The sequence below is a fragment of the Equus asinus genome, chromosome 5, assembly GCF_041296235.1.
Source record: "Equus asinus isolate D_3611 breed Donkey chromosome 5, EquAss-T2T_v2, whole genome shotgun sequence".
NCBI lineage: Eukaryota > Metazoa > Chordata > Mammalia > Perissodactyla > Equidae > Equus > Equus asinus.
This window is the reverse complement of record NC_091794.1, coordinates 41,496,630-41,519,750: the sequence shown is the minus strand read 5'-3', so window position 1 is coordinate 41,519,750 and position 23,121 is coordinate 41,496,630. Positions and strand designations below refer to the sequence as shown.

Below are 23,121 nucleotides of genomic sequence, written 5' to 3'. Positions count from 1 at the left end.
TAACATTGGATTATAACATTATAGAGCTTTTAGGTGAGCATTGTAAGATGAAGTCATTATAAAATTTATCTCTAATTAAATATTGGCAGCCAACTGCCAAAAAATTATGATTGGGTTTTAGAATAATTGGTTTAAGATTCTTAAATTTTAATGCACATTAGAATCACCTGAAGAGTTTTAAATAAACTAACAAAAGCTTTGCCTGGACCCCATCTCCAGAGATTTTTATTTACCTCTCCCCTGGCATTGGTGTTTTAAAAGCTCCTAAATGAGTTGAATGTGCAGCCAGGATTGAGAACCACTGGATCAAGCTACTACGTCTATATAGAAGTAAAAAAATATAAAAAGAAAGGGAAATTGTAGTGGAGGACATGGTTTTTTTGTAGTTGTGTTTAAAACTGTTGGAAACATTTGGAACTAATTTATTTTTGTTTTTTCTTCTAGGGTCTCTATGGCAGTGTTATAGTGGCAGGAGGAAACACGCTAATACAGAGCTTTACTGACAGGCTGAACAGAGAGCTCTCTCAGAAGACTCCCCCAGTAAGTTTTGTTTGTTCGTTAGTAGTAGTCTTCACTCGTTTGTGTCCTCACTGCTGGTGTAATTTTATAGATAAAGTTCGTTTTTCAGTAGATTGATATTTTGTGTGTGGCTAGTACAGTATTACTTAAATCAAGTTGATATCCCTTATTGGTCAATTTTTCCTATGTGACATGTTAATTACTCTTGTATTATTTGAATCTCATTTTATTCATTGGTTCCATACTTAAGTACCTATAGTCTGCTAGGCACTAGGGATATAAAACACAGTCCCTGCCCACGAAGGGCTCAGTCTGCTAGGATGAATAGACATGCAAAAAGTGAAAACTGAAATGTGCTAAGTGCTTCAGTATGTCATGAACCAGGCACTCAAGGGAACACTGAGGAGCAAGCACTTAACTCCTAGGAGTGTCAGAGGGAAGCTTCATGAAGAAGCTGTTTGAATCAATAGGAGTTTGTCTGGTTGGTAATTTACATCTAGGTAGAGGGAATACCATGTGTAAAATACGAAGGGAAGGTGCCATATTCCAGTATTTCAAAGTAGTTGGCTTATAGTCTGTGCAGTGGAGAGAGAGAAATGGCTGGAAATACAGATGGTGCATTAGTTTCCCAGGGTAACCAAGTACCACTAACTGGGTGGCTTAAAACCACAGAAATTTACTGTCACTCTGTTCTGGAAGCCAGAAGTCTGAAATCAACGTGTCAGCAGGGCCATGCTCTCTCTGAAGCCTGTAGAAGAGAATCCTTCCTTCCTTCTAGCATCTGCTGGTTTGCCAGCAGTCCTTGGCGTTTCTTGGATTGTAACTGCAGCACTTTAGTCTCTCTCTCTGTTGTCATATGGTATTCTCTCCTCTTGTGGGTCTGTTTCCTTATAAGAATTCCAGTCATACTGGATTAAGGGCCTACCCTACTCCAGCATGAGCTCATCCTAATTATCTCTACAAAGACCCTATTTCTAAATTAGGTCACATTCACAGGTACGAGGGATTAGAACTTCACCGTATCTTTTTGGGGGACACAGTTCAACCCACAGAGATAGGTACTAGGTCATGTGGCTTATTAATAGCAAACTTACAGGATAAAATTTGGCACAGGACTGAAGAGCTCCTGTGTTTGTTTTAAAAAGATCACTGGATGCATTGTGATAACTATTAAAAGAATAGAAGAACCTCACTTGGGGAGAAGGTAATTTACATGGTGAATTAATAACAGAGTAGCAGTCATAATCTTTAGATTTTAAAACTCCTATCAAGTAGTTTTTGTAAAGTATTCTGTATAAATATGACATTTTAAAAACTTAGTAGGGGTTACATAGGTCCTAACAGTATCTATAGAATTTGTATAGTTCATGGTCTTTTGGTTTCTCATATAAAGGGATGTTTTCTATATGCCATATTTTTATAATTACTATTTAAATATTGATATAGGCACAAGATTGACATCTGCCTTATTTTTACTACATGCTTGGGAATAGAGTCTGATCTGGAATATACCTTAATTATAGTACTAATCATTGGATTTCATACGAAGTCTTGGAATAATGAATATAGACATGGGCTGTCCAAGGTCTGGTCAAGACCAGTTGGGTACTATCCTTGTCCTTTAGGAGGCAATTAAAAATCAGTGAAATAACAGGAAAAAAATTCCATCATAATAGGTATCAACCAGTTAACTCACCTACAGAAACCCATGTTCATCTCTCCCAGCACCTCTCCCACCCATACCACATACTCCACCCTGCCACACACACATTTATTTTACTGTGAAAAGACGCAAACCGTTTGTTCATGTATAGAATTGGAAAGTATCAGCAGTTTGAGAACTATCCCCAGAAGCAAATTCCTAAGTAGGGGGAGAAATCTCCCAAAACAGGAAGTGAGACAGGGATAGTACTGAGCCATAAAACCATGTTTATCGAGAGAGTGTGAGTTCAAAACAGAAGCCCTCATTTGGAAGGACAGCAGTATGAATAAGAAGCACCTGAGATCCAACGTCTGTGTTTTGATTTGGAAGTTAGGGAGGGGTTGAAGGAAGGAGAGGGGGAACTAAGATAGGAGGGGTTAGGACAGCACGAAGGCCTAAAAGAGTAGTTAGAGGGGCTGGCCCGGTGGCATAGTGGTTAAGTTTGTGCACTCTGCTTTGGTGGCCTGGGGTTTGCTGGGAAGGTGGGCACAGGTGTTAGTTCAGGGCCAGTCTTCCTCAGCAAGAACAGGAGGATTGGTGGCAGATGTTAGCTAAGGGCTAATCTTCCTCACCGAAAAACCAGAAGTTAGAAAGTTGAGGGGCTGGCCCCGTGGCCGAGTGGTTAAGTTTGCGCGCTCCGCTGCAGGCGGCCCATTGTTTCGTTGGTTCGAATCCTGGGCGCGGACATGGCACTGCTCATCAAACCACACTGAGGCAGCGTCCCACGTGCCACAACTAGAAGGACCCACAACGAAGAATATACAACTATGTACTGGGGGGCTTTGGGGAGAAAAAGGAAAAAAATAAAATCTTTAAAAAAAAAAAAATTAAAAAAAAAAGAAAGTTGAGGAGGACTGTAGAAAGGACAGTGGATTGAGATGATGTTAACTTGGTGTTGGGAGAAATGAAATAATATATGAAGCACTTAGCATGGTACCTGATTTATAGTAAGCACATTTGTTGTTCTAGGGTATAAATTGTGAATGCCATATTCTTTAAGTATGCAGTTTCCTGAGGTTTGCATAATTTACTTTCTTATTAAATATTACACATTAAAAGCCCTAATCAATGGATTTAAAAAAATCTATACAGTAGTTCAAACTATGCCTATTAGCCTAGCTAGTGCAAAATAATCATGTATAATCAGTGTTTGAACCAGAGTCATTAAGAAGTCATCAGAACTGAATTTCCTAAGTTGTCACCTGTTTTATTTGTACTAATGCTTATTCTTCTCTATTTTAGAGTATGCGGTTGAAATTGATTGCAAATAATACAACAGTGGAACGGAGGTTTAGTTCATGGATTGGTGGCTCCATTCTAGCTTCTTTGGTTAGTAGATAAACTACTTTGCAAAGTAAAGATTCTTATTGAATGATTTAACTTAAATGTACCACTGAAAATACTAAATTTAGTAAAAAGACTAAAAATAATTCCAGTGCATCATTTATCTTTGCATGTTATAGCTATCAGGTGAGTAGAGGACCTAAGAAGTTTTACATGTTCTCATGTAACAAAATACTCCATTGCCTTCTGAGTGGATATTTTTGTCAGCCTAATTTCAATTTCCTCTCTCAAACAGAGGTGGAAATTTGTTATTTATTCATGCTTCTTCTAATGATACTCTCATAGGCACTGGTTAGGACTTATCTGCAGCACCTTTAAAATTACATCATTCCTTCTCCGGTTCTGGTGCTCCCTGGCCTGTTGGTGAGGCAGAGGAAATCAGGGATTGGTTCTTGGGGCAAAAGGTGAAGTCATGGTACTGGGTTTTGCATGTTGCTTAGACTGGTGCCTGCCTTGAATCAGGAGAAAAAGTCCTTATACTTATCTTCATCCTAGACTCAGAGAATTTCCCCTTCACCTCAGAGCAGCTAAAGTAAATATCAAAGTACTTAGCTAAACATTTTTAAGCTAATAAATGTTTGTAACTGTCCATTTATATATTTCTTGTCTATGTTCTATTTCCAGTCTTTTAATAGATCTTAGATCAAAACTGGATACCCCGTGTGAGTCCACTTGAGTAGAGTTATTCGTAGGGAAGGGATTCTCCTGCCTCCATGTCTTATTACTGTAGCCCACGCTCCTTCTCCCCTTGGTCACTTCCTCCTTTCACCTTCTGTGTTTATTTGGTATAGTGCTTGTGTATTGTCATGTGTGTACTTGTAAAACTTTACCCTAGTTCTAATAATAAGCACTTTTGAGTTCTAAATGTTACCATTTATAAGGTGGTATAACATCTCTTAACCTGTATACCAGGATCAAATCTTCCAACAATTTCTATTGTTGCCTTAAGGCTGGCACCAAGCCATCCTAGCTAAACCCTCTGTCTTCCTTTCACAGCCGGTTTCCAAATCCTCATGACAGTGTAATGGGTATAGAAAGATTTAATATTCTTTCTAACCTTAGGCAAGACTAAATACAGATGGTCCCCAACTTAAGATGATTAGACATAATGATTTTTCCACTTTACGATGGTGAGAGAGCAATATGCATTCAGTAGAAACTGTAATTTGAATTTCGATCTTTTCCTGGGCTTGCAGTATGCTGTGATACTCTCTTGTGATGCTGGGCCGAGGCTGTGGCAGCTCCCAGCCACCCGCTCAATCACAACGGTGTTTCAATCGATAAACTTCCAGCCATTCTCTTTCTCACTTTCAGTACAGTATTCAATAAATTGCATGAGATATTCAACACTTTATTATAAAATAGGCTTGGTGTTAAATGATTTTGCCCAACTGTAGGCTAATGTAAGTGTCCCGAGCATGTTTAAGGTAGGCTGGGCTAAGCTTTGATGTTCAGTAGGTTAGGTGTATTAAATGCATTTTTGACTTACCGTATTTTCAACTTAGACGAGTTTATTGGGGCGTAACCACATCGTAAGTCCAGGAAGATCAGTAGTGTCTTTGAGTGTTTTGGAGAAGGGCAGAAATAAGAAGGGAGTAATGGGAGTACTATTGAGGGAGGGCTTTAAGAGTTCTTCAAAGATTAGGAGTTGTAAAAATAAAGACATTAAAAAAAAATTATTTTCTAATAAAAAAGCACAATTAGATAATTTTTCTTTCCATTTTGCAGGGCACCTTTCAACAGATGTGGATTTCCAAACAAGAATACGAAGAAGGAGGGAAGCAGTGTGTAGAAAGGAAATGTCCTTGAAAAGAGTTCCCAAACCTCTACCTTCCTGTGTCACCTTACGTTTCATAGCTTTAGTAAACTCAGGAAAAGAATGACCATCTTTTGTAGAATGTTTATACATTTTTGCATATTTCAATTTCCACTTAAATTTTTTAAGGCTTTAACTGGCTCTATAAATTAAAATAAGTTTGTGCTTTCCTTGAAATGCACTTATTACAAGCATTTTATAATTTTGTATAAATGTCTATTTTCTCTAAATATTTTGCTTTCAGTAAAATGCTTTCCAACTCTCTTTAGTATATTAATTACCAATGGATTGGTAGAATTGCTTTTTATTGACTAGTAAAACTTATTGCCTATGCTTTTTACCTTAGGCTTACAAAATTAAATAAAAATTACTAGCCGTTCCAAAAATACTTCTTTGGATTGTTGTGTGTTGTGACTTGCTACTTTAAATACTAAATGTATTTATCATTATTTTGAGTGAAAATACTTACTGTTTATTAATAGTAGTATCCAAACCCCCTTGATATCCTATTAACAATAGTAGTCAAAATGTTACCTGAATTTCAAAAGCTGTCTTATGGTCTTTGCTACAACAGTTGACATCTCTTTCCCATTCTAAGACACAGGTAATATTAAAGTCTAATTAGATGTCACAATTTATAAAATGGGAATTTAATCTGAACTTATAAAAAAAACTGGCTGAAGCATGAGCACTTCTAGAATTCGCATGCCATATTTAACATTTGAAACAGTTGATAATCATTTGACTAAAAACACAATTTCTTTATAAACCACTTAATATGTATTTACTTTTGTATATAGACTTATCCAAGAAAAACAAAATGGTGAGAGTTCAGATATCTTAGACAAGACTTGACTTCTGGGCTTTAGAAAGATGTGGAAACTTTTCTTGAAGAAATTTTTCTTTCTTTTTCTCTAAACTTTTCTTCCTTGCTTCAATGCGGGCTTGTTTCTCAAGTCTCAGTCTAGAATAATAAAAGCACAACAGCAATTTTACAAAACTATTCTGTTACTCGATACTATCAGAATATGTCCAAATCAATTCCATAAAGGCCCCAATCACGCCAGTCTTCATATTAGGTGTGTCATGTATATTATCAACCTTGAGTAATCACTAAACCTCCACAAGTCAAAGATAACGTGAAATCAGAGCATCTGTGCCCTACACCGCTTCTTCCTAACTCCTGACTGGAAAGAATCAAGAGAGCTTGTGAGCCTGTAACAGACTGGCCTTTCTGCCTTATTCAAAATTGAATACATTAGATATTTTACATCCTGAGATATAGCCTAAGACTTTTGGGAGTTCTCTAATTTGAATTTCAGATAGCACTCAGTCTAGCACATCATTTCCCTACAACAGAGAGAATAAAGCCGTGCTAAGAGATGAACTTAGGTGCTAGTCAGACTCGCCACTCTGAGGGAGTCTGCTGCTGCCCGTCAGCATCCAGGACAGGCTTTTATACCTCAGCTAAATTATGCAGACCTCAGGGTCACTCAGGAATCATCAGAGCTGCAAATGATAAACTCATGGATGCCAAGCTTCTACTGTACTTAAACTGATATTTTACTGATCAATAGGAAAAAGTTTATGTAAAATACAATACAATTAAGAGACTTGTACTGAGTAACTAATACACTAGTGCTAGGGAGAGGTCACAGGAATTTCAGATAAGAGTTACATTTGGGTGAAGACAAAAATATGTGTGTAAAAAATATGATATAAGCTACTTTGTAAATTAAGTATGAAGACTAAACAAATGTGAAATCATTACCCACTCTATTCATCATTTATAAAAACCCTTATAAAGGTTTGCTATTCTAAGGAATATTCAGAAGATTATGTTGCACGCTCTGAAGGTAAGGCTTAAAAAGGAAGTTTAAAAAAATTGAATAATTGGAATATGTATAAGGCCTGTAAAAGTGACACTGGATTCATAAATTCTCATGCGTTATTTTAAAAGTCATGTTATTTATAGCTTCACCTTACATGACTAAGGGACAAAAGGATCAAATGGCGCAGTAGGCTTGGAGAGAGCGAAAAAACAGCCAGTGAGTGCAGTTAGATTTCTTCAATTCCTTAACGTCTGAACTGGGCCTTAAAATGAATATGTGGAGAGATTTCAAAGCTGACGAAACAGGAACGGGGAAATGAGCAAGTTAAGTTTAGGAAACAAGGAGAAAGATCTGACTGATGAAGGGTAAGTAGCTAAGACTAAACTGAGAACGCTGGCGGGGAAGGAGTCTGGATTTTATTCCGTAGACAAGAAGCTACTGTATGTTTTTAACAACGGTGATGTCATAAAAAGATCTGAGGGAAATCAGCCAGGACGCAATATTTGAATGGAGTGGAGTGAGGAAGATGTTCACTAACTCGACTTGATGAAGAGGGCCTGCACTAGGCCAGAGACGGAGCAGAAACGACAGATCCTGGAGACATTCTGCAAGGACTGACTGAACCTGGAGCACCGGTGATGGAAAAGCTGACTGACATTTAGTGCCCGTGTAGAATGGATATACTACAGATAAAGGGGCGCTGGACCCAGTTCCACTGATGGGGAGCAGTTCCCACACCAGCACCAGCAGGGTGTCTGAGAATTCAACTCTGACACTATCTACCCAGAGACAGCATCAGAGGTAGTCACCTGTGCTTCTGATCCACCCACTAGACTGGAGGGTCCCACAACGCCCTCCTTGGAATTCAGACACCAGTCGAAAGCCCAGGTTGTTACCTGTACTTCTGGCTGACTGGAGAGAAATCCGAGGTTCCCACTACCCACTCCCTGGATTCGACTAATTTGCTAGAGCGGCTCACAGAACTCAGGAAACCCATTTACTCACTAGACTGTGGTTGTTTATAAAAGAATGTAACTCAGGGACGGCCAGACAGAAGAGCTGCATAGGGCAAGGTATGGGCAAAGGGTGTGAAGCTTCCATGCCCTCTCAAGGCCCGCCACTCTCCCAAAATCTCGACGTGGTCACCAACCCGGAAGCTCTGTGAACTTGGTCCTTGGGTTTTTATGGAGGCCTCGTTACATAGGATGATTGATTAAATCATTGGCCACTGGCAACTGATTCAATCTCCAGCCCCTTTCCCCTCCCCAGAAGTCAGGGGGTGGGACTGAAAGCTTCAACCATTTATTCAAGGATGGTTCCCAGGGAACCAGAACCACCCCTAAGGGCTTTCCAAAAGTCACATCATTAATGTAACAAAAGACTTTTTTTTCTTTTTGCTTTCACCACGTAGGAAATACCAAGGGTTTTAGGGGTTCTATGCCAGAAATGGGGACGAAGACTAAACGTATATTTCTTACTATAAATCACAGCATCACAATAGATAAAACTGGAAATCAGGAGAGGTATTTGCTTTGGTGGGCAAGATGAAAAATTTAAACTGATTCTAAAGTATACTTAGACATCGTAAAGCTCAGTTTAAAGATGTATTCCATTACTGTTTAAATTGTGTTTTAAAAGTGTTTTTGTTTTTCTGGTTTTGAAACAAGCTTTAGGGGGAGAAAAATAGTCTTTAAAGACCTCTTGCTGATGGTATTATCAAGGCAGTTGTTAAAAGTTGTGGTTCTTGTGCTGCTAGTTTCCAGCTGCTTTCCGGCCTTGAATTCTGATCTCTAGCACCTTCTAGCCAGTAACCCTGCAGTTTCCGCACCCTGTTTCTTTCTGCAGCCACAGCCACAGGAGCTGAGCAGCACCCTTGCCTCAGAAACCACAAACTTGCAATTCTTTTCCCTTCCAATTGCAACTTTGGGGATTAAACTCTCCTTTGGCTTCTATCTGCTTTTGGATGTGGAGCTAGTGTTTTCAAATAGATTTTTTAAAAATCTTATTTCATTTTTATAATTATTTGCTAGTTCCTGGGACCACTTAAGTCCTATGTTCTCCCTACTGAATAATAAAGTTAATGCAGAAAGAAAATTTCCATGGAAAACATTTGAAAATCACCATTCTGCAGGATGACATGAACTCAGATACAGTGCAAGAGGCTCCTCTCCTAAGCCTAGCCCCTTTTCACGTCATCAACCTTGCAATGACACGAGCTCACATCCTGAGCAACTGAAGTATCTGGACCTTCCTTTCGACATTACAGAAGGATTTAACCATCTACTTACACACAGATTCATGAATATAAAGGCAATAAAATTTTTGAAAGGATATACACTAGAATGTTAACAGTAGCTATTTCTGGATGGTGAGATTATATAAGACTTTAATTTCTTCTTTTTTACCTGATTTTTCTATTTTTTTCCACAATGAACATGTATTACATATGTAAAAGCTTAACACATGTTATCTGATGTAAAGATGTTTCATTCTTAAGGGTACTCATGCTCACCTGGTAAAACGTTCCACATAGGGCATTGCAAAGAATCGTTTCCTATTGTATCTTTTATTTAGGTACCAAGGTATAGGCCACTGCTTGAACTTGTGCCTGCCAAGAAAGCAAAAAGGTATCGCCTTATAGAAAACATTAAAACATTCTCACTTTTTAAGAGTGTTAGCCTTCTTTGGACTAAATATGTTTTCAACAAAATGAGATGTAATTGGCTTTTTAAAGATTTTAAAATTTTTATCGTTTTAAATTATAAAATACTCTAAACTGAGAGAAATGTATAGGTAATATAAGACACCCATGAACCCACTGCAAAATTGCAGACATTAATATTTTGCAATATTTGCTTCAGATCACTCTTTTAAAAAATACATATATAAGTTTAAGACACAGCTTAAGTTCTCTACTTCCACAACAGCTCCTAACCACAAAAGTTTATCATTACCAGATATATTTTGTACTTTTACTAGATACATATATGTGTGTGTACTAATTTTATATATGTACACATATACATATATAATTTGATATATACATAATTTGATATTTATATGTATGATTTATTTTTAAAATGTAAATAAATTGCACCAACTGATACAGATGTCTATACCTCAACATAACCAAACCTAAAAAATCATAATGTTGAGTAGGAAAAAGGAAAATTGTGAATGCATACTATAATATTTATTTGAAAATATCTCAAAAAAGCAACAGGAGGATTAATTTCAGGCCATTTAACCAATCTTTTCTAAAAATTCAGATTTAATTTGTAATATTAGAAGCTCAACTTTCAATCTATTTGTAATTTTGGCTTTTAGTATACAATTAGACAGACAGGGCCACGAGAGGCATGGACTGCTGCCTTAGGCAGAACAGATAACAGTACTGTATTTCCCTCGGTTCATCAGGGTGGTAAGCTACTACTATCCTCAACAGTCAACATCCAAAAAGTAATCTCTGACAGTACTGCCACATGTTTTTTTTGACAGGAAAAAAAAAAATGCAGATGTAACATTTTTAAGAAGGAGCTCTGCATTTAAAAGGCTATCTTAGGGGCCGGCCCAGCAGCCTAGTGGTTAAGTTTGGTACACTCCACTTCAGCAGCCTGGGTTCAGCTCCCAAGCATGGACCTACACCACTCAGCAGCAGCCATGCTGTGGCAGCGACCCACATGCAAAATAGAGGAAGACTGGCACAGACGTTAGCTCAGGGTGAATCTTCCTCAGCAAAAAAGAAACAACAAAACCTTGAAGAGAGCAGCATTCTTACAGATTCTAAAACTGACATAGATTCTCTCCCCTATCCCAACCCTGTCCTAACTGACCTCAACTGGATTAATCCAAATAAAAATTAGTAGCAAATAAAATAGATCAAAGTTTTTAGTCATATGTTTTGGCAATTTCTCTCTCTTCTCCAGTGGATTACACAGTTACAGGCAGCACAACTACTCCTCTAAATCTGGCTCCAAGCAGCCCACTATCACAAACTCCATTAAAAGAACTTTATCAAATGAGTAAGTGCTATCATGTGATGTAATTCCAGGGGTACAGGAAAGGTCTCCAACCATCCAAAATGCATTCCCCATTTTGTCAACCGATGCTGAAAGTTCTACTAACAACGCTTCCTCTTGGCAGCTCAACCCAAACGTAAATAAACCACTGGAAGAGAGACTGCACTGGGTCTTCTCCATTGTTTGTATCCCAGCGTGAATGTTTATTACCAGAGCCTTTCCCAAGGTCTGACAGGACTTTTGGAACTGGACCTAGGGGAGAAGATGTCACAAAAGGTGGAAAGATACAATAAAAATAAACTGTTTCAAAATTTGGACTAGGGCTTATCCTCATGGCAATGGGAGTAGACTGACACTAGTTCATGTGGCCTTATTCCTCAAGAACTTCTTTTTTAATAGTCCCAGGTTCTTAATGGGCAGAGAGGATAGGTGTGTGTCTTAAAATTACCTTCATGGGATTTATAACCCTCTGAAATTACATGTGTACGTGTACATTTTTCTGGGGAAAGGATCTATAACTTTCATCAGATTCTCAAAAGGTCATATGATTCACATAAGATCAAGAATCATTGTTATAAGAACTATAGATAACAGAATCATGGGCATGGGATGCCTGGCCTACCAGATAAAGCTACCTTCATTCGTATCCTGGAGTTCCAAAGGAATTTGGGGACCTTTATTTCTATTAGATACATCTCTAATATACCTAAAATATCATATGGTAAGAGTTTTCTTAAAAGATATTGGATAGGGGAATAAGGCATGGGATATCCACTCTCATCTTAGAAAAGCCACAATGCAATCTATGTACCAGATGATTCTTCCAAAGATGTCTCTTCTCCAAGCACCAGGTCTAGCGTTTTCTTGACCAGTCTGAAGAAGTCTTAGGGCATCTTCTCTTTCCTGGACAACTTTATCTAATGCATCCATGGACTCTACCACCTGAGAAGAGAACAGAAGGTATCATTTCAACAATCACCTACAAGAGAATCCAAAGAGAGGGAACATATAAAGACTATGCTACAGACAACCCGTCATGAATATTTTAGTCAAAGAACCATTCTGTCAAATATTTTCTAAAAAGCTTTTTGGCACAGGTATGCACACAGGGGTGTCTGTAATATCACTTTTTCTAATTTTTAAAAAGCTTAGTTTCATTTATATGAAAATCTATTTGGCACAAATTTCCACATACTAGTTTTGATTGGATACACTTATATAGACTCCTTTTGGTGACCCAATTTGACTTACATCATTTCAAAACTCAATGAGCTATTAGAATTGATAACAGTTTGCTACTTTTAAATACTAAAACCTACATTTTGGCTTCAACTAATCAGTGTGTCCCTAACATGCAGACACAGACGTTTTGACCTGCTTGGCAGCTGTTGCTGTTTCAGGGAATGGAACATCAGTCTATCCTGGTACTAGAGTAATCTCCAAAGATCCATCACGATGCAAGAAGATACTATTAGAACTTCTAATTATTATTGCTCTCTCAATATTTATATTGTTTTATAATGTACATAATAATATATTGATAAAGCAACATATATATTTTTATAAATAAATACTGATATGTTGGGATTGTAATGATAGATCAGCTAAGTTTTTTTCATAGTTCTAAATATTGAGAGCAATTTTTAGGTTGTTATGTGTGTGTGTTATCTTTGAGCATCATAACAGATATGAACTACTGCATATACACATTTGTTTCTTATAACAATCCTCAAAAAAACAGAAAGGCAGGCAGATTCGATTATAAAGATAATCTCCCAGGTAGCTGTGAGACCCAAATGAGATGTGAAAGCCACAAGTTTAGATAAACTACCTCATATCGGCATATTCAGCTCACATTCAGCACTTCCACTATCCCCAACTTCACTCAATGCCACACTGAGTAGCTGAATCCACAAGGACTTCCTCTCAACTATATGAATTTCCACAAAATCCTTGAGAAATAAACGATGAGTAAGAAAACAAATCCCATTTTGAAGACAGACAAACTGAGGAGTATGAAGGGACCACACTGGTAAGGGCCAAATGCTAAGCTCTCTAACCCTTAGGAACTTAGTAAGCCTGGCTGTTGACTGACTACATTTGAGAGTTTGCCCAAGCAAGGTCAGGGCTGAGGCTCCTACCTGAAATCTAGGGTTAGCTCAAAAAGACAGCAAGTAAATGGCTACCAAGTCCACAGAGTCAACATCCACTTACTCACGTTCACGCCAGTGGATGAGAAGGAAAATCACAAATGTCAATTAGATACACCTTATTCAAAACAGGCCAACCTCAAAGAGCTTTCTTTTCCAGTTTGTAACCTTCCCAGAGCCAAGAGTGTCCTTACACAGTTCTAAATCTTTAGTTTATACCTTAAATTGAGAGTAATTCTCTTTTGATTTTTTCTTGATAAATTTTTCTTAGCAGTATGTCACAAAACACTGAGCAAACTGTACAAATTTGAGGATTTTAAAAAACATTATGGCCACTTTCAGTTTATGTGGAGAAAACTTTTATTATTTGGGATTCCACTAATTCAGAAAGTGCAGTACATACAACCTTTTGGGCTGAAATTCACCTCTGAAATATACTTTTTAAAGCAGGGAGAGGGGATAATCTATTATTGAAATTTAAAAGTCTTATAACAGCACCATTCTAGCAAAAGCTTTTTCATCAAATAAACACTGTGCTATTTATAAACAGCCAGTGCACTTAAAAGAGTCTCTAAAACATAACTTTCCTTAATAGCAGAGGTAGCAAATATACCTGAAAATAAAATCATATTACTTCACAAATGTTACATAGCTGTGAAGACACCTAGCACCCAGATCTTAGTTTCTAAACATGCCATTCCCCATTTCCATTAAAAGTAATCAAGGTTCCTTTGTAAAATGGCTGATTCCAGGGATGGGGCAGGAAAAGTACAAGATGAATCCAGAAAATCTTGCTGTGCCTCATCAAAGAACCATGAGGACACAGGGGCCAGCTTGAAGGAACCCACACTGACCAAATCTGGGATCATGATATTAAAGGATTATAATGCAATGAATAAAACTGGAATCCATGAGTCCACACTGATAGGAAGGAAGGAAGGATGAAATAGGGAGAAGGGAAAGCCCTTCCTTCCAGAAGAAAGCTAACTAATAAACATAGAATGAATGATAAGATTAGAAAATCACTACTTAGCAAACATAGTAATAACTGATTCAAGCAAGAATAATCCATGGATGCTAAAACTAGTGAGTGAAAGGTTGAGGAGCTACAGGATATTTACATGACCTCAATACAAAGAAAAATGAGTAACTATACAGTGAAGAAACCTGATGGACACCACACTAACCAAATTATTAACACTAACAACATCTGTAACAGAACAAATCAACATCCCGTTATCTCCTGATACGACGCACTGTGAAGAATACAGCATCACTTCTAGGATATTCCTGCCAATCATCAGCATTACCATGAGAAATATCATACAAACCCAAATTGGACTATACTCTTCAAAAATGTCAACATCACGAAGTACAAAAAAAGACTGAGTATCCAGGTTAAAGGAGACTAAAGAGACCTAACAACTGAAAATCTATGATCCAGAGTTTTCTTTTGCTATAAAGGACATTGTTGGGGTAACTGATGAAATCTGAATAAGATCTGTAGATTAGACAATAGTATTGCATCAATGCTAATTTCTTGATTCTGAAAACTGTACAGTGGATATGTAAGGAAATAGCCTTATTTTTTTGGCAAAAACTATTTATGGATAAAGAGACATCGTGTATATATAATTTGCTCTCAAACAGCTGAGGCAAAAATGCGTTTATGTAGAGGAGGCGGAGAAGGATAAAGCAAATGTGGTAAAATGTTTACATGGGGCGTCTGGGCAAAGAGCATCTCTGTGTACTATTCTCATAGCCTTTCTGTTGTTCTCATGTTATGTCAAAATAAAGTTTAAAAAACCAATAATGTGATATAACTCAATTTTCACTAAGCCAGAATGGCCTCCATAATCAGCGTAAATAATTGAGACTTTATTCCACTCTTTGACTCTCTAGGGATATTAGGTCCTTCCGTCTTAGTGGCAGTGTGGCAGTAACAGTTGTGAGTAGTGTGAGGAAAGAAAACTGAAGCAGCTGAGGTCAGGCAGCAAGACTAAAGCTACCACAAAAAGCTGAATTCTGTTCTGACTACTTACTACGGCACAGAAAAATCAATAAAGAGGAGACCTCAAAAGGAATCTAGGAAAAAATCTGATAAATCTAACTAAATAAAATATAAAAATTCTATAGAAGAAGTATCTTAAACATGTACAGTCATGGAAAAAAAAGGCAGATCTCAATATACTGATATGGAAAAACATCCAGGATTAGCAGGTAAGTGGAAAATGCAAGTTTCAGAAGAGTACAGATGTACTCTTTGTGTAAATAAAAAGAATTAGGCACACTTCTACACACAGAGAAAAACTGTGATGAAGAAAAAGAAACATGTATGATTAATTACCTCTAGGAGTGGAAATAAGGAACCCAAGGGATTTTTCTTTAATGATGAAGGAAACCTAATTTAAAAAATGGTTGACCTTTTCACAACAATGTGAATATACTTCACATTACTGAACTATACACTTAAAATGGTTAAGATGGTAAATTTGTTATGTGTTTTTTACCACAATAAAAAATAATCCATAAAAACAATTTGACCTAGTTGGTGAGGAAGTGGCTAAACTGGAACTAGAAATGTAAACTAGTGCAGCTACTTTAGAAGACAGTTGTGTTGTTTCCTAAAATGTTAAACATAGATTTACTAGAGGACCCAGCAATTTCACTCCTAGGTATCTCTACCTGAGAGAAATAAAACGTACGTCCACACATATGTTGGGGGCTGCAGGTAGGAATGGGGAGTGACCACAGATGGGCATGAGGCTGCTTGTTGGGGTGACGAAAATGTTTTAAAATTAGATAATAGTAACGGTTGCTCAAGCCAGTAAATTTACTAAAAATCAAGCAGAGATAGAAAAAAAAGTCTACATGACAAGAAACATAGGAACCATACACTCGCATCTTTTAGCTTTCGTCCCACACGATGGTCTCCCACCTCCCACACATCTTACCTTTTCTAACCGCTCCGGACTCGGCATGGGCAGTCGCTGCCGCTTGGCCTCCTGCTCTAGAGTTAGAAGCATGTTTCTTTCTTTCAGTAGGACATACCTACATCAAAGAACATGAAGCTCGTGATGCTATTCTGTGGTTATATTAATAAAGTTGTGATTTTTGACATCAAAATCAATGATCTGTACTCAAAAGTCCTTTAAAAATCTTGATATATAGAATATCACTACAAAGGATAATACTTTAAACAGAGCTATATCTGTTCTTATTCATTTGTTCAATAAATGTTCCATGTGCCCATATTGTGTTAAGTGCCAGTAGAGTTACAAAAAACAATAAAATACAGTGCCTACATTCCAAGCAGAGAGAGAAGATGGAAGATAAATAACATATATTCAGTGCCTATGACATGCCAGGCAATGTGCTGAGCATCTTATATACACTATTTTATTTTATTCTCTGAACAACCCTTTGAGGTTGGTACTATTTTCACTTTCTAAACAATGACAGTAAAGCTGAGAGAAGTATTCTGGAGTACGTACCTAACTCAAGATTCTTTTTTTTTTTTTCTAAGACTTGCACCTGAGCTAACAACTGTTGCCAACCTTTTTTTTTTTTTTCTGCTATATCTCCCCATAGCGCCCCGGTACATAGTTGTGTATTTTTAGTTGTGGGTCCTTCTAGTTGCAGCATGTGGGATGCCGCCTCAACGTGGCCTGACGAGCAGTGCCATGTCCATGCCCAGGATCCAAATTGGTGAAACCCTGGGCCGCTGCAGCGGAGCACGCGAACTTAACCACTCGGCCATGGGGCCGGCCCCTAACTCCAGATTCAAATTCTGGATACCCTGGGTGTAAAACCCATCCTCTTTTTACTCCACTATGCTGCCTCCGAAACTGTAATGTGGTCTGGTGTACTGAGTGGTACAGACAAGTACCAGAAGAATGACGTGGGAGAGACGAGACATTTCTTCTAGCCAAGATGATCACGGAAAGCTTCATAGAGGTGGGAATTGTTAGGCTGGTTCGGAAACCAAAGCAAACATAACTAAAGATACTGAAGTGGAAAAGCTGAAGAAGGGGCAGGTTTTGTGAATAAATTTGTTTGAGAATCAGAGCTGAAAGAAAGGAAAGGAAAGAAATGTGGAGGGCACTGCAAATGAGACAAAGGGATTGGGGTACTTTCTGCCATGGAAGAAGACAATTCTGGGGGAAGGAGTGGCAGAAGACAACGTGTTTGGTTTTAGCCACGATGAATACTGCAACAGCCCTAACTATCCCTTTACCAATAACCCACTGCAATGGTGCTTTAATACAACTTATTTATCTATAATGAATCTGTGCTGTTTTACACATAATACTTCTGACACCAAATACATATTGTCTTTTCCAACACCCCATTTCCAACTCTCTGACACTAAGCACCTGGAGTTAGTGCCAAAGTCCACAGATTTAAGGGTTCAGTCCCACAAGACTGCCCCCCACTTCAGACGGCAATAGCAAGCTCCAGGCCTCCCACACATGTGACTGGCCAGCTATAAATTGGAGGTTCCTATGACCCCCTCCTCAGGTTTGACAATTTGATAGAAGGGCTCACAGAACTTGGGAAAGTGCTTTACTTACTATTACTGGTTTATTACAAAGGATACAACTCAGGAATAGCCAGACGGAAGATGCAAAGGGCAAGGCACACGGGAGGGGGTGCAGAGCTTCCACACCATCCACGCACCGCCCTCCCAGCACCTCCATGGGTTCACCAACTTGGAAGCTCTCCAAACCCAGTTGTTGAAGGTCTTTTATGGAGGTTTCATTACAGAGACATGATTGATTAATCATTGGCCACTGGTGATTGAACAATCTCCAGCCCCTCTCCCCTCCCTAGAGGTGGGGGTGGTGGTGAGGCTGAAAGCTCCACCCTCTAATCGAATTGGTTTTTCTGGACGAGCCTCTATTCTGAAGCTATCTAGGGGCCACCAAGAATTGCCTAATTAGGACAAAAGATACTCCTATCACTCAGGAAATTCCAAGGGATTTAGGAGCTGTGAGCCAAGGAACTACGGACAAAGACCAAATATATATTTCTTATTGAATCACATGAATAAGTCTATATTAGTGGTTTTTATAAGCAGTTTATAATTCTTTAATCTACCACGAAAGATAAATAACCCTCTAAATCAGGGGATAAAACTTTAAATGCCTACAGTGACTAGACGGATAATTAAGAGTGATGTGGGCTTGGAGGAAGAACAGGATGGGTAAGAAGTGTGCACTGCTCTGTCTAGATGCGGCAGCTGCTACCGACCAGCCAGTTATTACTACATAGGAATGCAGATCCAGTGTGACCAGATCACAGGTCTGATTATTCAAGAGGAGCCAGAAATCCTTATTTTTCGTGTGAGATTTCCCAATTGTAAAAACAGTACAGTCCAAACAAAACATATCTTTGGGCTAAATATAGTCAATTAATGTAGACAGTGAGGGGGGAATGGGTGAAAGGGGGTTAAAAGGTACAAATTTCCAGTTATAAAATGAGTACGTCATGGGGATGTAATGTACAGCCTGGTGACTATAGTTAATAATACTGTATTGCACGTTTGAAAGTTGCCAGGAGAGTGGATCTTGAAAGTTCTCATCACAAGGAAAAAAAATTGTGTAACCATGAATGGTGACAGATGTTAACTGGAATTACTGCGGTGATCATTTTGCAATATATACAAATATGAAATCATTATGTTGTATGCCTGACACTAATATAATGTTATGTCAATTATACCTCAATAAAATACACACACACACATATATATATGTAAAAATACAACCCTGTCTTAAATCCTTTCAACCCCTCTAATTCTTCAGGAGAACTTTGCCAGAAAAATCTACCTAAATTGCCAATTAAATGCACCCTCCAACACACTTTCCCAAAGCAAATAAGCTAAAGATTCCAGACTATGCGAAAGGTAATAAAAAGGAGGAGGGCCTACATGGATCAACTCTTTGCCATTTCATTTTATTAGTTTGCTCAGAATTGTTAGTATAAAGGTGTTGGTTTGACTCGTAGCAGCTACAGCAAAATTTCTGAACTCCTAACTACTCGAGAACTCTGATACATTTGCCTTAATGTAATTTAACTTGTCATATTATAAAATCTTTAATGAGCTTATGTATCATCCACACTACTGTAAGACAAATCACTTTACTCAATTTCTTCTATCAGATAGATGTAAAGTCTATACCTCATGGTTATTACACTGTAACTGCTTCAAACACCCAGATGTCAATGTACTCAATATACTTACCAAAGTTTATGTAAATCTTCATTACTCTTGTTCCTTAACTGCTGACAGGTCCATGCAGCTCCTATTAAAATGATAAATTCATAACAAGAAATAATATTCTAGCTATGTGCCCTTTGGCAAATTATCAAATTACCTCTCTAAACCCCTTTATCAAATCATCTCTCTAAACCTGTTGTTTCCTTATCAATAAAATGTGTAATAGCTTATATTATAGTATGATATATAATTAGGATTATTGGGATTAAATTAGATAACACATATGAAAATAATAGTAACGTGACTGGCAATAGCATTCAAAAAATGTTAGTATTAGTATAGAATGTATTTTCACAGTCTAACGTCAAAATACTTTATATCACTATAAATTAATTTTCAATTATCTCTAAAAAATGAAATCTAAAACAGACCCAAAACCTCACTCCAGTTAATAATTTCAAGCTACTCTTCTTCTAAACCCTTTGCCAACCTGCCAAGGAACAATTAACTCTACTATTGCATCGTCCTTTAATTTTCTCTAATAGACATTCCCAAGGGAAATTAAAAACAAACAAACAAACATCTAAATAGTTCCCAAACTGGATAAATAATCCAAAATGATAGAGGGTTCAATAAATATATTTAATATCCATCAACCTAAGTATCTCACCAGATTTTACTTTTTCTTCCCCCCAATTCTTTGGGTCATCAAAAAATTCTTCCAGTCCTTTCCTTGACAACGTGATATGAAGTAATCTACACTGGTGAAAAGATGTGACATTTGGTGTATTCTTAGGCAACAGACTAAGAGAAAACCTGCAACTGAACAGACGTAAACAAGTGATTAAAGTTTGACAACATCTTGATTTGATAAGCAATAAATGGAACAATTTCCTCATCTAAAATGTTAAAAAACCTACTCAGGGTTTCTGCACAAGAAGCAATAAACTTATAAAATGCTTCAGAAATTACTTTTGATATTGCATTGTAGATGTTGCTATCTTATAATTTCAGAGGTTAATATATTCACATAATTTCAGAGGTAATATATTGACATAATTATATTTTAAGGTAACATATTTAGGTCCTTCATATACTGCTAGTGGGTATACGAACAGATAAAAACATTCTGAAGGTTAATTTTGCAACATGTATCAGAGGTCCCAATGCCTCCTCCTTTAACCCAGGAATTCCACATCTAGAAGTTTCAACTAAAGAAATTATCATGGATAGGAGGTGATTTTAAAATATCTACTAAAGCATTAAATATGACATCAAAAAGTTGATAACATAAAGCGTAACTGGAGAATGGTTAAAAAAATTACTGTGCATCCATATGATAATCTATTATGCAGTAATTTAAAAATCATGCTTTTAAAGACTATTTAATGACTTGGAGAAATAATTTAAAACACAATAGTGAAATGTAGCATAAACGTTGTATTCCTATCAAAAAACTTTAGAGCCAGCCTGGCTGTCCTAGTGGTTAAAGTTAGGCGTGCTCCACTTCAGCACACTGGGGTCAGTTCCCGGGCATGGAACATGACCACTTGTCTGTCAGTAGCTGTGCTGTGGTGACGGCTCACACAGAAGACCTACAAAAACTTACAACTATACACAACTACATACTGGGGTTTTGGAGGGGGAGAAAAAAGGAGAAAATTTGGCAATGGATGTTAGAGAAGGGCAAATCTTCCCTGCAAAAGAAAAAAAATTTTTTTTATCTGAATCTAATCATGAGGAAACAGTCAGACAAATTCAAATGGAGTGATATTCTGAAAAGGCTGATCTTATTAAAAATGTCAATGTCATGAAAGAGGAAAAAGGAACTGTTCTGGGTTAAAGAAAATGAAAGTAACATGACAATTCATGAAATAAATAAATGATTATTGATAGGATCCTGAATAAAACATTAAGGAAGAAAAGAAGAAATTACCAGGACAATGAGGACATTTGAATTTGGACTGTATGCTAGATGATAGTAGCACAATAATAGTAGTGTATCAATATTAAATTCCTCTGTGTGATCACTATAGTACTGCGGTTATTAAGACAGTATTCTCATTCTTAGGAGACATATGCTGAAGTGTCTTGATGTTTATAATTCTGACATGCCTCAAATAGTTCAGAAAAAAAAGGCATAGATATAAAGAGATATAGAAAATGTGACAAATTGCTAAGGATTGGTTAATATAGATGAAGAGTATATGGTTATTCTTGGTACTACTCTTACAGCTTTTCTGTTGCTTTGAAATCTTTAAAAATAAAATTTGGGGAACCAAGGGTAGAAAATGAAAATGCATACATGTAAATATGATCCCGATTTTATTTTAGAATTAAATGTATGTGTATATATGGAAAGTTAAAAAGAATGGGAGAAAATCTGTTTATCTCTGAGTTGTAGAACTATAGTTGATTTTTACTTTGATCTTCAAAATACTTTATCCTACTTTCCAAAGTCTCTGCAAGTGAGCAGATATTCATTTTATAATAATAATAAAAGTCTAAAATTAATTTTTTAAGGAAATGATGAGATGGAAGAGACAATTGATCCAAGTTTGCCACCTTGATCAAATTACACCTCTGGGCTTCTGCAAAATGCAAAAAAATATTGCTCATCTCTGAGGTTACTGTAAGCAATAACATTGGAGCATATGACATGCTCAGTAACTGTGCTGGATTCAAGAGCATATACATTTTTACTTAAAAAAAATCTGACATATCCAACTATTTATAAAATTCAACTACTTATAGACAAAACCCAGTAAAAGGGAGGAAACCATATACCCTAAAGTCAAAAATGATCGGTCTGTCCAGAAGACAAGCTGTCTTTCCAGAAATAATGAACACCATGAGTAGCGCGTTCCTTTCTCACACCTGCAGTGCGACTTTCCGTTCACTTGGCTACTTTCATTTATTTTCTCAACATTTACAACATTTTATCAATCTCTTTGTGATAGATTCTGGAAGTACAAAGGCCCCTTCTTTCTTATCCATCTAAATCTGACACAGCCTTCAGTTTCCTGCCTAAGCTGTTCAGTGAAGTTTTTCCCAACCCACTCAGCCAAACAGGATGCTTCTGTACCTGTAGGGTTAATTCAACAAATACTGTGCATTACAGACGCCATGTACTGCCCGGTCCACAGTAGGTGGCAACAAAATGTTTGTGGAAGGAACGCAAATGTCGGAGGTGGGCGACTTCTCCAAGGTCACCCACTCCTCACAGAGGTGGGTTCCGGCTCAGCCATCCCGGCGGCCTTTCCATCCCTGAGGCGTTCTCAGCATCTCAGCAACCAAACAAGATCCAAAGTTGGAAAGGTGGACAAACCCACTCCTCGCATCACTTACCCTGTGCTAGCAGGGGTCTGAGGACATATTAACGACCTGGAAGCCTTCAGGAAGCCTGAGACTTTTCTGCAAAGACCAGTCAAACTGGCCGCAGCCATCTTTCCGTATAAGTAAGTAAACCATGCTTCCGACCACAATGACGCCACTTCCGGTATCTCACGCCCACCG

The 23,121-nt window shown here is 37.6% G+C and overlaps 2 protein-coding genes across 3 annotated transcripts in view; one reads left to right on the top strand and one right to left on the bottom strand.

Moving 5' to 3' along the window:
* The window catches only part of ACTL6A (actin like 6A), a 33,230-nt gene extending 27,461 nt beyond the window's left edge, over nucleotides 1–5,769 (top strand). For both annotated transcript variants that reach the window (XM_044771122.2, XM_014838350.3), the window contains exons 12-14: nucleotides 445–540; nucleotides 3,464–3,550; nucleotides 5,294–5,769. In XM_044771122.2, coding sequence (XP_044627057.1) covers nucleotides 445–540; nucleotides 3,464–3,550; nucleotides 5,294–5,374 — 264 coding nt within the window. In that variant the 3' untranslated portion in view covers nucleotides 5,375–5,769. The remainder of the gene's footprint in view (nucleotides 1–444; nucleotides 541–3,463; nucleotides 3,551–5,293) is intronic.
* MRPL47 (mitochondrial ribosomal protein L47) lies at nucleotides 5,293–23,121 on the bottom strand. Its single transcript, XM_014838351.3, has 7 exons — nucleotides 22,954–23,121; nucleotides 20,276–20,427; nucleotides 19,630–19,690; nucleotides 16,337–16,433; nucleotides 12,044–12,174; nucleotides 9,726–9,821; nucleotides 5,293–6,345 (listed from the first exon to the last, which is right to left on the bottom strand). The coding sequence occupies exons 1-7, from the start codon at nucleotides 23,049–23,051 to the stop codon at nucleotides 6,222–6,224; spliced, it is 759 nt and encodes a 252-aa protein (XP_014693837.1). The 5' UTR covers nucleotides 23,052–23,121; the 3' UTR covers nucleotides 5,293–6,221.